Here is a 15,664-nt window from a genome sequence, read left to right as displayed (position 1 = left end):
CAGAGTACTAATCTGGTTGTTATGCTGATATCCCTGCGCACACACGGGATTACTAAGACTAAAAGTGAACACTACTTAAAATAATAACCAAACATTTTCTAAAAGCATGTCCCGTATCAGTTCAATATGGAACAGGACATTTAGTTTTCAAATAAGGAACAATTCCGTATTTTATGGGACGGTTGGCAACCCTACTGTGAAGAGCATAGTAGCACATTAGCTGATATCAAGCTAGTAAGAGTGTAAACATATTAGAAGACAGTACAAGTACTTCAAATTGCTACTCATGTAATGTATGTGTTAGTTAGTAGTTGTGAAATGTTAACAAAATCTAAAAAGGTTAAAATACGGTGTGAGCTGTTCATTTAGATCTAAATACACACTGTATTTTTTAATACTTGTGTGTAGAGCGCATTAGCACATTAGCTAGTGTCAGGCCAGTAAGATTGTAAAGTAACATTGTAAATTAGAAGACAATAAAAGTACCTCAAATTGCTAGTTGTTAGTAGTTAACAAAATATAAAATGGTTTAAAAATAAAGTGTGAGCTGTTAATTTAAATCTAAAGACACACTGTATCTTTTAATACATGCGTGTAGAGTTTATTATATGCTGTCAGTTTCCAAGTGACCTGTAAGAAGGAGCAGACTCTAAAAGAACTGATATTACTCATACAGATTGTTATTAGTCATTGTAGCTAGCCACAGACAATGCACCTGGGAATAGAACCCAGGCCCTTCTTGCTGTGAGGCGACAATGCTATCCATCGAGCCATCATGCCACCCTTAAATCAGTTATATGACATTAATTATATCCCTCCAACTATGATGAAACCCCAGTTGACTGCACAGAGAACTGAATGCAACTCAGCTAAACAGACACAATACAAAATCTTGTGGAAAAGCTTTTCTAAAAAATGGAAGCAGCAATAGGCTGCAATCAAACAGGTGTCCACATAATTTTGGCCATATATTGTGTTTATCACAGGCCAAAGCAAGAAGACTGCTTAACAAGCGGCGTGCGTAAGAGACGGAGTAACAAGTAACATCCATTTTTCTCGGTGAAGGGCAGCAGAAGGAACTTTCAGAGACCGAGGGGGAAATAGTTGGCCTCTTACGTCAAAAGCTCTGGAGTGGAAGTGATTTCCTTTTATAGTCATGTGGACTCTCTAGTACATTCCTATCTCCAGCAGGACTCCTTTAAGCAGCTTGGGGAGGAAAGGGCCTCACAGATTGTGACGTAAACAGAGTAAGAGGCAGACTGGGATAAGACATCAGGGGAAAAAATCCCCTCTTACAGTCTTTCACTTTTAGTTTGGATTGTTAAAAATAGTAAAGCATATTCTTGGAGTCTTACTCCAAGAACGCCACATTATTTGCCTTACTTCATCCTTCCATTTTTAGACTTCCATGCAGTTAAAAAATAGGTTCTTTCTTTGTGGCTACAAAATCTTTCCCTTTTCTGGGGATTTTACATTAGATTTTGGTGTTTGAGTGTGGGAATTTGTGCCCATGTAAGCAAAAGCGCATTTTAAGGTCAGGCATGGATCTCAGGTGAGAAGGCATCATTGAGGCACTGTGCAGACATCTGGAGTTCCTCTACGTTCCTCTGTGTTTCTAAAACTTGAAGTGTGCACAGGGGTGGACAGTCATGGTGGACAAGGAAAGGGCCTTCCCCAAACTATTGCCATAAAGTTGAAAAAGTAAATTTAAATGATATAATTATATAGTTCCACCAGGTAATAGCCAATCCCCAGACATAGCCAATCGTGTCTGTGTAGATGCCTGGCCGGTCAATAGCACTGCTAAGGTTTAAACCCAGATTTCAGTGGTGGTTCAATGTAATAGGACTCTGCACCACCTGAACACTATATCAATTATAATATAATAAACATTAGCAAAGTGTGTGGTTGAAACACCTGAGGTCAATAATTAGAAGGGGTGTCCACATACTTACCCAAAGCCCTGGACACACTAAAAACGTACAGTCATCAGCACTAGCCATGGCTTTATGATTTCAACCATGACTAACATGAATGCGCTTTGGTTTTGCAGGCACTACTAGAGCATATCAAATTTAACTGAGGTGTCACAATCAGCTCCACACCTACCATTCTATAGGTTCTACCTACTAATCTTACCTGTTAAGCTAGCCCAGCCTCATAAACAACTAAGATACAATTAAAAATACACATAAACGTTTTTATCTACCAATCATTCCAACGTTATTGCAATGTTATTAAATACTTTTAAAGTTGGGTAATATTGTAAGAAATTCATGCCAGAACACTGCAATAGTAAGAGCTCGGGACATTTTGTGTGTGTTAACCTGAACTTGACCTTTAAAGTTCAACCTGACAGAACAGTGCTATTGGTCAATACAAATTTGTCAACCGAATTTGACCCCTGATGAATTGTATTTTCAGTGGAAGTCAGCCTTACTTCATCTTTCATTTTTACATGAACACGAAGGTTATATAAAGGTTACATTTAGCAACTAGCAAGGGCTTTTATCTAAAGTGACTTACAATTGTAAATGAAAACAGAAAACCGCAAACAATTAAAGGTTAATAGAATAGAATGCCTTTATTTTTTATATACACATATACATGAGTAGAGTACAACAATTCTTTCCTCACATATCCCAGATTGTTTAGAAGCTGGGGTCAGAGCACAGGGTCAGCCATTGTACAGCGCCTTGATCAAGGGCCCAACAGTGGCCACATGGCAAAGCTGGGATTCAAACTCTCAACCTTTCATTTGATAGCCTAAAGGCAAGGCAAGGCAAGGCAAGTTTATTTGTATAGCACCTTTCATACACAGTGGCAATTAAAAGTGCTTTACATAAGGAAAAATTAAAAGCATTAAAACATTCCTGAGATCTAGAACCTCAGAAAGACTTCTTGCAAACATTTAGTTACAATTAAGACAACATGAAATTCAAACAAGAGAGATAAAAATTAAGAACATGAAAAATTAAAAGAAAATATTGTAAAATATACCCTACAATTTGGGAAATACGAAATTAAAACAAGAGAGATAAGCAATTAAAACATGAAAACTAAAAGAAAATATAGTAAAATATACACTACAATTTAGAATGTACACTAGTCTATAAAAAGAATTATTAAGAGCATGAAAAACTAAAAGAAATAGGGTAATAGCAAAAATTTCGAGCTCAATCATAGGCACAAGAAAAAAGAAAAGTTTTTAACCTGGATTTAAACATTTCTACATTTGCGGAACATCTAATATCTTCTGGCAGTCTGTTCCAGTTATATGCAGCCCAACAGCTAAATGCTGCTTCACCATGTTTAGTTTGGACTCTGAGCTCAACTAGCTGACCTGAGTCCATGGATCTAAGAGATCTACTAGGTTTATATTCTCTAAACATATCTGAGATGTATTCTGGGCCGAACCCATTCAGTGATTTATAGACCAGTAGCAGCACTTTAAATTCTATTCTGTAACTGACCGGAAGCCAGTGTAGAGATTTTAGAACTGGAGTGATGTGCTCAGTTCTCTTCGTCTTAGTTAAAACTCTAGCAGCAGCGTTCTGAATGAGCTGTAACTGTTTAATGGTCTTTTTGGGAAGTCCAGTTAAGAGACCATTACAATAGTCCACCCTACTGGAGATAAAAGCATGGATCAGCTTCTCTAGGTCTTGTTGGCACACTAGACCCTTGATTTTGGCTATATTTCTAAGATGGTAGAAGGCTGTTTTGGTGATGGTTTTAATATGGCTGGTGAATGTGAGATCTGAGTCTATTAGAACGCCAAGATTTCGGACTTGGTCTTTGGTTTTTAGAGCCCGGGAACTGAGGTGCTCACTGACACTAGACCTCTTTTCTTTGCTGCCAAACACCACAATCTCTGTTTTGTCCTTATTTAACTGTAAAAAATTCTGGCTCATCCAGTTATTGATGTCCTCCAGACACTGACACAGTGAATCTATTGGGCTGTAATCATCTGGTGAGAGAGCCAGATATATCTGTGTGTCATCTGCATAACTATGGTAATCAATGTTGTTAGCCTGTAGCATTTGGCCTAATGGCAGCATATAAAGATTGAACAGAAGAGGTCCGAGAACTGATCCCTGGGGGATTCCACATGTCATAGCCATCCTGTCAGATTCACAGCTGCCAATAGTGACGATAGTAAAGCTCAACCCACTAGGCTACCACTGTCCCATTGAATCAGTGGCAACTTGGCAGTGGTGCAGAAACTAGCAACCTTCAGAGTGTTACACAAGTACCTTAACTGCTGAGCTACCTACATGAAAACTCTGGCTGGAAGGTGGGAATACCCCCTAAACAAAGTACCAAATGATTTTAGGCCATTAGCTAGTGATACAGTGGATTCAGAAAATATTCAGACCCCTGTACACTTATTCACTCATATGTACAAAGTGAAAAACACACGCCCCCTCCGACACGTGTGCAGTACCGGCTGCATCTTTTCACCTGCACAAGGCGAGTTCATATGTGGATCTGCTTTGTGTACGGAGAGCCACACCCTACTCCACATTATTTTTCCATTTTGTGCAGGCGCCATCAATCAGCCAGCAGAGGTCGTAGCTGAATCAGTTATGAGGAATCCTGGTCCGGCTTTCCCACCCCGTACGAACAACAACCAATCGTTGTTCATGTAGCTGCCCAGCCCAGATTCGTTTTGAATCTCAGCTCTGGTGTGCTGGCGTGTTTTACTGCTGCGCCACCTGAGCGACTATCTGGACTAAGTTTGGAAAAGCACACACTTGGATCTATCCATTTACACTGCATTGTAAGGACTAAAAGCCAAACCATGAAGTCCAAGAAGTCTGTGGATCTCCGTGATCAAATTGTCAAGACATGGGACAATGATGTAAAACAATATCTAAGAATTTAAATATTCCCAGGACTACAGTGGCCTCAATAAATTTGAAAGGGAGGAAGCTTAGCACAAAACTGAACCGCCTTGGGTTGGCTGTTGAGCCAAACTGAGCATGTAGGCAAAAGGGTCTTGGCTAGGGAGGTAAGAAACCAACAGTCACTCTAACAGAACTTCATATGACCTGTAAGGAAATAGGACAACCGGTTGGACCATGTGTGGCACTCCATAGACAACAGAAGCAATCTGTGAATAAAAGACATATGACATCCTGCCTGTGGTTTGCCAAACAGCTTAAAGGACTCATGAGGAATAGATTCTCCGATGTGATGAGATAAAAGCTGAACTATCTTGGCAAGCACTAGTTCACCAGGGTAATATTTAAGAGGACTTGCTGCTGTAATGTGTGGCACGGTGGCTAGGTGGCTAGGTGGAGCTTCTATTTTCTCCTCATATCTTGGTTGGTTTTCCTCCAGGAGCTCCTGTTTCCTCCCACAGTCCAAAGACATGCAGTCAGGTTAATTGGAGCTGCTAATATTGCCCTAGATGTGAGTGTGTTTGCCATGTGGTGGACTGGCAGCCTGTCTGGGGTGTTTCCTACTTTTCGGCCGGTGAATCAGACCCAGCGTGACCCTGAATAGGATAAGGGGTCAAGGGGTCTGAATACTGTTTGAATCCAATACATATTTATTTACTCACTGACACATAGGGACAATTTACAGTTGCTAGGTGCAAGAAAAAATACCTGGAGTCACAGGGACCTGGGTTTGAACCTTGTCTCTATATTTTTGGAACAATACTGGAACAAACAAGCCAACAAAAATATATAAGGGTAATTTTAACATATTTCGACTGGTTAAAATCATGTGATTTGTAAGCAACCAAACTTCTCCTTCCAAAAATCTGTGCAATTTTTACAGGAAGCTTAAATTGGCTTTTAACATTTGGGAGGGAAACCACCCCTTTTACCCACACCGAGAATATTTTACCGCAGTCGCAATGGATTTGGCAGCGACAGGCTCTGATTTAAGCCATCTCCCCGTTCATTCCTCATACCTTTGACCGCATTTGTTATGCTCGCTTTCTGAAGCTGAGCTTTTGTTGGCAGCCGAGCAATCTGACAGGTCTTGACAGCACCTTGCGCAGGCAGAACAGAAAGCAGATGTGTTTCCATGATGCTGTGTGCTTTGCACAATTCCACTTAATGCGCTGCCCTGAGCGTAGGACTTACTTCCACCTTTTAGGAGACGTTCTAACCGCTCACCTTAGAAATGTGATTTGAAGAACAAGAAGTATTTACAGTTCCTGCTGGGAACTTTTACTAGTCTTGGTTTTTTTTTTTGCTTCCTGCAACCTTTGGCCTGTCTTTAAATGTATTTTATGGAGCATGTCAGTACTACATTAAGCACAACAGAGTCAGATCTGGATTTATTTATAGATATTCCCAGAACTTCACTTCAGCTAATTACATAATAATAAAACCAGGGAGTTTATTGAAGAATTGGTAAAGGAAAAGTGGCAAGACACATGAGGACCTTAATTCACTTCTGACATAGACTATATGACCAAAAGTATGTGAACACCTGGCTGTCCCATTCATGAACAACTTGTCTGGAAAGGGTTCTGTGGAATTTGTGCCCATTCAACCATTTGCGAAATCATGCACTGATCAACCCAACTGGCATTCCAATCCATGCCAAAGGTGCTCAATAGGTTCAATAAAATTGAGTTCTTTTCAGGCTACTGGAATTCCATTGCACAAAGCAAGACCCAAACCATGTCTTTATGTTCATGCTAGAACAGGAAAGGGCGTTTTCTGCTTTTTCTACCCATCGTCTGGTGAATCGGACCAAACAAGCAATAAATGAATGAAAGAATGCTTCTGTAAGTGCAAAATATGGAGTAAAGGATCTGAAAACATAGATTACAGTATTTTCACTTCGTCATTATGGGTGACGAATGGATAAAAATGGCAAATCAAATCCATTACACAATAAAGTGTACAAAAAGTCAAGGAGTGTGAATACTGTCTCAATCCACTACATACACTGATCAGCCATAACATTAAAACCACCTCCTTGTTTCTACACTCACTGTCCATTTTATCAGCTCCACTTACCATATAGAAGCACTTTGTAGTTCTACAATTACTGACTGTAGTCCATCAGTTTCTCTACACACTTTTTAGCCTGCTCTTACCCTGTTCTTCAATGATCAGGACCCCCACAGGACCACTACAGAGTGGGTATTATTTAGGTGGTGGATCACTCTTAACACTGCAGTGACAATGACATGGTGGTGGTGTGTTAGTGTGTGTTGTGCTGGTATGAGTGGATCAGACACAGCGGCGCTGCTGGAGTTTTTAAATACCGTTTCCACTCACTGTCCACTCTATTAGACACTCCTACCTAGTTGGTTCACCTTGTAGATGTAAAGTCAGAGACGATCGCTCATCTATTGCTGCTGTTTGAGTTGGTCATCTTCTAGACCTTCATCAGTGGTCACAGGACACTGCCCACTGGGCGCTGTCGGCTGGATGTTTTTGGTTGGTGGACTATTCTCAGTCCAGCAGGGACAGTGAGGTGTAAAAACTCCATCAGCATTGCTGTGTCTTATCCACTCATACCAGCACAACACACACTAACACACCACCACCATCTCAGTGTCAGTGCAGTGCTGAGAATGATCCACCACCCAAATAATACCTGCTCTGTAGTGGTCCTGTGGGTCCTGACCATTGAAAAACAGGGTGAAAGCAGGTTAAAAAGCATGCAGAGAAACAGATGGACTACAGTTAGTAATTGTAGAACTTCAAAGTGCTTCTATATGGAAGTGGAGCTGATAAAATGGACAGTAAGTGTAGTAACAAGGAGGTGGTTTTAATGTTATGGCTGAATACTTTTGTGAATCAGAGATTTTCCCGTCATTATTATCAAATCCATAACTCTGAATCCACTACATATTCATTCACTCACTGACATGTAGGGGCAAATTACAGTCATGCTAAAACAGGAAAGTGCATTTTCTGCATTTTTTAAGCATATACAAGTTTAAAGCGTATAATTTAGTTACATATTTATACATCCATAAGCAATGGGTGTGGCTCAATCACCCATACATTATAATTAGTAGGGATGTCCACAAACCATTGGCCATATATTGTACATTTTGTTTAACACGCAGTGGACACAGAAGATTAATCAGTGTTAGTACAAGCCGGGTTTCTGTTTGTTTATCTTTCAGCATTGCTATTCATTTTGATATTACATCAAACAGTTATACAATAACAGTCAGTTAAATCACTGCAGTTGCTGTTTGCCTTGTGGTGTATCGAGATAAAGGTTTATGAACACCCAAGCGAGGTTAAAGTTCAACCTTTAGATGGTTAAACATTAATAAAGAAAATGATTAAAGGAGTGAGGACTGAACACTAAAATATGCTACATCCAAGTAGTGTTAAAAATAACTGCCTTGTTTATAGTTGATTCTGTTACTGAATATTTGTTACAATAAAGGAATTTCACACAAAAAACAACTACATTTATCTAATAGACAAAGTAATCAAAATAAAGTTACATATTTTGCCTTTACTATTGCCAAAAGGTGTCAAAAAATAAATTATACAAAATAAATTATATGTTTTAAAGACATGGTTTGACAAGTGTGGTAGAACTCCACTGAACACAAATGACCTCACAAATGCTTTTTTGACTGAATAGGCACAAATTCCCACAGACATACTTGTGGAAAACCTTCCCAGACCTTTTAACTGTCTTTGAATGCCCAACAACCTCATCCCAGGGGTCCAGATGCTTTTGGCCATGTAATATATACAGGGTGCCAGTCCATTGCTTACTTACTCAATCAGATCTAAATGCATTTTGAATATCTATCCCCAATACAGGCATTTTAGGGAGTTGAGTTTTAAGGAGAAAAACAAAGTACATCCTTTGGACACATGTTGAACATTACCTGGCCCTGTACACATACCATGCAAGCATTATGCCCCAACTTCACAGTATACCATATTGAAATGACCCCCTTAGTTAGAATTAGCACATTCAGGGCAACATTCCCAGGGCAAACCATGTCTTCATGGACCTTACTATTTTATATATTATTTCGTACAGCTGTTATCAATATGTGTGGATGGTTTGAGGTTCATTTGATGAAATTAGTGTCTTCCTAGATGATATGCCCAAATATCTCTGAATGGCTGTGTACAGGAGAATAGGCATGCTGAAATTATGAAGGATAGTGCCATGTTGGAAGCATTTTATTTAATTTATATTGTTTATACACCTGTTATTAATAGGTGCGGATGAAATACTTGAACTCAGTCATTAGGTTTTAGGTGTAATTTGATGGAATTAGTCTCTTCCTGGACGATATGCCCAAATATCTCTGAATGGTTGTGTACAGGAGAACAGTCATGCTAAAATTGTAAAAAATTGTGCCATTGTATATAGTTTTATACAGTATATACTTATAAAAACTCAATCTTTAGTTTTTTAGGTTTAACTTATTCAAATTGGTCTCTTTCTGGATGATATGCCCAAATATCTCTGAATGGTTTGATAAAAATAAATAATAAATATGTAAATGATAACTACAGATGTAACTACTGACTAATAACATTGTTATCAAGTATAAATTAAAGTTTATTACAAAGCAAAGTGCAGCTTATCTACCCCATATTTAAAATCTCCTATGTTGAAAGAAGACAGCAGTCATGGACATGAACACAAAAGAGAAGCTCAAAAAGAACCGCAAGACAATTGTGGCCTACACATTTTTAATCACACCTTTAAACACAGCTTTAAGTAACCATAAAACAGCTGTGTGTGTTTGCAGTGTCAAGGACAATAAGGACTTCCGTCCACCCAAGCGAAGTACACCCGGTGGCAAGATATTTGCTCTCCCTGTTGTTATGGTAACACATCCTGTGTGTCTGAGTGTGTATGTGCTGACATACGTGAAAAGAAGAACTAAAAGGACCAAGAATTTAACTCTTTAAGTGGCATCACATCAAAATGCAACACCTGACCGTGAGCTTGTTGGACATCCCATCACAAAATCATGGACATTTACATTCCACTCTTCTGGGAAGGCTTTTTCAAGGTTTAGGAGTATGTGGGAATTTGTGCCCACTGACTCACAATCGATGTTTTAGTAAATCCCAGTGGTGTTCAACAGGGTTAAAGTCAGGGCTCAGTGCAGGTCAATGGAGTTTCTTCACATTTATCTAGGTAAACCATACCTTGGTCTTTAGAATGCATTGCTAGGATTAAAACCAATCCCCTAGGCTCAGGGAGGCATCTGTAGATCTCTGCAAAACAAACTGTAGCATAGAGCATCAGTGCAACATCTAAGGCTTTGAGTTTTTTGAGTAATTGTGTAAAGAAAAAAGCTTGGCACAACCTTAAAACTTTCTAAAGTTGGGCATTACTCCAACCGGGCATTTGAAAAGTAAGGCTATAGTCAAATAGGTAAGATAGAACCCAATGGTCAGTTTAAAAGAGCTCCAATGGCCCTTTCAGAAACTGGAGAATTGGCTGGAAAGACAACCATCTCTGCAGCACTGTTGAAGTCGGCATATACAACTGGCACATCAAAGATTCTCTTATCTGATTAAAATTGACATTTTTGGGCGGAACAGCAAGCACAATGTCTGCTGCGCTCACCTGGGACAGGAAGGCTGGTAAGAATTGAGGGCCGGATGAATTTAGCTAAAGCAAATCCTTAGAGAAACCCACTCAGACTGGGGCGACAGTTCACCTTTCAACACGATTGAGCCAAAACAACACTGGACCCACTTGCCCCCTTAAAGTGAGAGTTTGCTGCAATACAAGTTATACACAGTTTGAGTGCAGGCCACACCTGGGATTAAGAAGAAGAAGAATGCCTTTATTGTCACTGCACAGTGCACAACGAAATTTTTGAGCATCTCCTTGACGGTACATGTATGTACACACAGACATATACCTGTATATACACATGTATTTACAAATAAACAAATAAACATCTAGTGAATATCAAGTGATTATAAGACTCTAAGGGGGGCACTTTCAGGGTGGCACCCTCACCATGCTGGGAAGTCAACCCCCTTTCCCCCTTTTTTATTTATTTGCTTAGTAAAACAAAAAGAGCTGTGGAGGAAATGGGGAGGAGGTGGGTGTATTTATCAAGGAAGAAAGAAAGAACTGATGGGTAAACACATAGGTAGTCGATAGTTTAAGCCTTGTCCTTTCTTACCTTAACTCCATAACTCCATAACTCCATAACTCCTTTTGTTCTGACTAGAGTACAGTAATGTCCTATTTACAGAGCATGAGGGGTCACTAAATAGTCTGATTGGTACTAAATTGATCCACCAACCACTACAAGCAACTGGGGGAAACGTTTTTTCTATATAAGAATGGCTTTCAGTTCCTCCAGTACTGTTCCACAGACTTTCGCAGACTATATGCCAAGGTATAATTAAGCAAATCCATGATTATGTGTGTTATGCACAGCATTTAAGTATTATTTATGGTCTATTACTGTATTTTTTGTATTTATTTATTAAAAAAAAGACAATATCAACAGTACTATTACTAATACTACTACTACTACTACAACTAATAATAATAATAATAATAATAATAATAATAATAATGTGGCACTGGTGGCACTGTTGCCTCACAGTTTTGGACTGTTGTGTTTGCCCTGTGATAGACTAGTGACCTGCCCAGGGTGTTTCCTGCTTTTCGCCCAGTGAATCGGACCCACCGCGACCCTGAATAGGATAAAATGGAAGTTAAATAGACAATGAATTAATAAATGAATGAATAATGATAGTAATAATGATTAAAATGATGCACAGTGATTCAAGAGGTATTGTGAAAGCTGCATAACATCTGGATTTGTGTTCTACATCCAGCTTTCCAAAAATATGCAATAGTTGGCTTGACTATGTTATATTGATCCAACATGCTAGGGAATGAGGGAGTGTACCGTATGATATAACTTAGGGACAGTTTTTAATAATATATGAATCATGGTATGTCATGTCAGACTATTTCATTCAAAATGTTGTCTAGGGGTCATATGGGTTTAGACATTCACACAGAGGTTTTAATTTGAAACCATGGAAATACACCAATGAGGCATGACATTATGACCACCTCCTTGTTTCTACACTCACTGTCCATTCTATCAGCTCCACTTACCATACCGAAGCACTTTGTAGTTCTACAATTACTGACTGTAGTCCATTTATTTCTCTACATACATTTTTAGCCTGCGTTCACCCTGTTCTTCAATGGTCAAGACCACCACAGAGCAGGTATTATTTAGTTGGTGGATGATTCTCAGCACTGCAGTGACAATGACACGGTGGTGGTGTGTTAGTGTGTGTTGTGCTGGCATGAGTGGATCAGACACAGCAGCGCTGCTGGAGTTTTAAATACCGTGTCCACTCACTGTCCACTGTATTAGACACTCCTTTTTAGTTGGTCCACCTTGTAGATGTAAAGTCAGAGACGATCGCTCATCTATTGCTGCTGTTTGAGTTGGTCATCTTCGAGACCTTTATCAAAGGTCACAGAACGCTGCCCACTGGGCCCTGTTGGCTGGATATTTTTGGTTGGAGGACTATTCTCAGTCCAGCAGGGACAGTGAGGTGTAAAAACTCCATCAGCATTGCTGTGTCTTATCCACTCATACCAGCACAACACACACTAACACACCACCACCATGTCAGTGTCACTGCAGTGCTGAGAATGATCCACCACCCAAATAATACCTGCTCTGTGCGGGTCCTGACCATTGAAGAACAGGGTGAAAGCAGGCTAAAAAAGTATGTAGAGAAAGTGCTTCTATATGGTAAGTGGAGCTGGTAAAATGGACAGTGAGTGTAGAAACAAGGAGGTGGTCATAATGTTATGCCTATCGGTGTATGTTCACATATTTATGAAAAGGTATTATAGTGTTATACTCACATGTTTAATGTATTAGGGAAATAACATAATTGGACGCTACAGCATGTTACAAAAATAACCCAGATATAAAGAAATATTTTCATAGTATTATGAATATATAGTGGAAAAAGAATGTCAGATCGTGGCATATTGTTATGGTATTAAATAATGCTAAGTTGGCCAAATATTGACATAATCACGGTCATTATATTGACACAACAGTCTTCGCTTATGTAAGACATGATCGGTGCATTTTGTTCACCAGTTTTATGTGTTTTCTTGGAATCGCAGTCAAGTCTGACGTTTTTAGTTAATGATTTGTCCATGACTTCCAGAACAATGTTGAACTATGTTGCTAAACAGGTCAACACAGTTTAGAGGTGGAGTACTGTATGTTGTAAATACATAGATAAGATTAAAACACAAGAATAAAAAACAAATAAGTCATATTTTCATATAATCTGCATTTATTTAATAATTTTTGGCTAATTAAGAATAAATCCAAAAGTTTGAGGAAACACTTCTCGTACCCCGACAGGTATTGATAAATAAGTACAAAATACATTGCTATTTCTTTAATAAATACTTAATAAATACTTTAGTTAAGTCTATACAATTACAAAAACAATGCAAATACAGGATTTAAAACATACAGAAATACTGCGCTGTTACAGTCCCTGATAAAAAGTCACCTTCAGCAAAGGTTGTCAAAACATTACAATTGACAGGCCTTGTCACATAGTAAAATTATAAATACATGGTTTTACATCTTCTGTGTGCTGTATAAATTATAACAGAGGGATTGTTTTTAAACTGAAAGGCTACATGTACAAAATAGGCACATTAGATCATAATGCTTTGGGTTATATGCTACATTTCTCCAAGTATGTAAAGTGCATTTCTTAGTGAGTACATGTAATAACTTTTAACTTTTCAAGTTTGTCACATTGCTGGTTGGGTATAAATGATATAAATAAACGTGTCAGGCATCTGGAATGGTCGTTAGTTCTGCTTTCAATAGCATAAGTTCTGACACTAATAAGGCACTTCTGCTAATGTCTTCTGGGTACAGCTTGCCTTAGCAAATCAAGCAAATGGAAGACGCAACGACAGAAACAATAAAACGTAGCTTTAGACTGTGAGTGTGTATCAAAATAAACTTCCTATGACCAGAAATGAAAGCAAACGAACATTATTAAGATTCGTATGTCATCTTAAAGGATCTTTGATTAAAAAAAAAGGCAGTTACTCAGAAACAGACATGCGAGCGAAGACGCCGAGGCGCTTGCTGCCTGAATTATCGAAGTTAAAGGACTCGGAACTGCTCGAGCTGCCCGTGCTGCTGTAGCTCTCGCCGTCCGAAAGCGACTCGTCTGAGGCAAAACGCTGCATGCTGGCACCGCTCCGGGTTTCCAGCCCCACGCATTTGTTCGTCGAAGGCAGGCCCTGGCCCTGGCTACACATGCAGCGTAGAGACTTTAGGTTGTGGACCTCAGCTTCAGGTTTGTTCTGGGTAAATAGAAACATTTCACTGTTCGAGTCGTTGAACGCTGGGGACAAGATATCAGCCGGTGGTGGAGACACAGACGGGGCCCGACTGAAGCCCATTGGCTCGTAAGGGACTGGAGGGGAGATACTACGAGAGCCGAGAAACCCGGCAAAGCTCACACTCTGTCGAAGAAGTCGTGGGTGTTGGCTGGCAGGAGCTTGGGTCTTCTGGTTGAGCGTTTGCAGAGCAGAGTGCTTCTCCTCGTGGATGAAGTGGCACCGGCTTCCGTAGGGACAGTATCCAAAGTTGTAGAACGTGCGACACGCCTCAGTTTTGTACTTGGGGTGCCTGTGGAGACCTCGTAGTTCATTTTCACCGTGCGCAAACTGACACTTGTTGCCATACTTGCAGCTGCCGCTTTCTTGAAAGCTTCGACAGAGTTCTGTCTTATACCGGTTTGAAGGCTGAGGTGCCAAAGGTGGGAATCCTGGTGGAGGGGGAACGTCGGCAGGCTTCGTGTTGTTGCTGGGGGTAAAGTTCGACGAATAGTTGTCGGTCAGACTCATGGAACGGTCGGCTCTGAAGGGATACTGAGGTTTCCTGGGCTCGTTTTCGCTCCATATGTCGAATGGCCAACTGAAAGTCTCCTCGGTTAGTCTTTCAGAGCTGAGGCTTTTGGGGGAGAAAAGGGAGGAGGACTGAAGAGGCAGTGTTGATTTTGAATGTTCATGAAGAAAGTCGTCGTTCAGGCCAACGTTTATCAGGTTCTAAAGAGAAAAGACAACAAAATATTAGATTAAACGGCTTTCAGGTCCAAACTTGCAACAAGAAAAAATTGCCACGTACGTCAAGTGAGCTGAGCAAAACAACAACTCGATAAACAAGCCGCATAAACTAACTTTAAAACACACACACGCGCACTTTATATACATATAAGTGAGTAACTTACCCGAATAAGGTCGTGGTATGTGTCAGACATGGTAAAATTCTCTGGTTGTCAGAAGTTGAAATAAAAAAGACGAGTTATTATGATACGTAGCAGTTTAGTCCGTGTGGAGGCTTCAGTCTGTGTGCTATATAAAGGGAGCTGAACGGAAGGTTTGACGTCTCACTCCTCCCTGACGGGCGGGGCTCACGAGAAACTTGCCGTTCACGTCACTTTGGGGAGTGGGCGTGGCCAGCCCGAATCTAAACGAGTTACCGGAGATGGTCCACTATTACGGTTCGGTTTGGCTTTAACTCTATCAAACGTGTAGTTTTATACATATATAAAACTTTTTCCTTTTACAAGCGTTATTATACAAGTTATATTATACTAAATTAATTCGGGGGACAATATGAGCTCTT

General features: G+C 39.8%; 1 protein-coding gene across 1 annotated transcript; it reads right to left on the bottom strand.

The window, feature by feature from the left end:
• Window positions 1–13,277: 13,277 nt before the first annotated feature.
• On the bottom strand, window positions 13,278–15,377 carry zgc:162730 (uncharacterized protein LOC564559 homolog). Its single transcript, XM_063016977.1, has 2 exons — window positions 15,267–15,377; window positions 13,278–15,084 (listed from the first exon to the last, which is right to left on the bottom strand). Exons 1-2 carry the CDS (start codon window positions 15,294–15,296, stop codon window positions 14,074–14,076), a joined length of 1,041 nt encoding a protein of 346 aa, XP_062873047.1. The 5' UTR covers window positions 15,297–15,377; the 3' UTR covers window positions 13,278–14,073.
• Window positions 15,378–15,664: the final 287 nt, after the last annotated feature.

The sequence above is a fragment of the Trichomycterus rosablanca genome, chromosome 20 (genome assembly GCF_030014385.1).
Source record: "Trichomycterus rosablanca isolate fTriRos1 chromosome 20, fTriRos1.hap1, whole genome shotgun sequence".
Classification (NCBI taxonomy): Eukaryota; Metazoa; Chordata; class Actinopteri; order Siluriformes; family Trichomycteridae; genus Trichomycterus; species Trichomycterus rosablanca.
The sequence above is the reverse complement of the archived record's forward strand: the minus strand, read 5'-3'. Positions and strand labels throughout refer to the sequence as shown.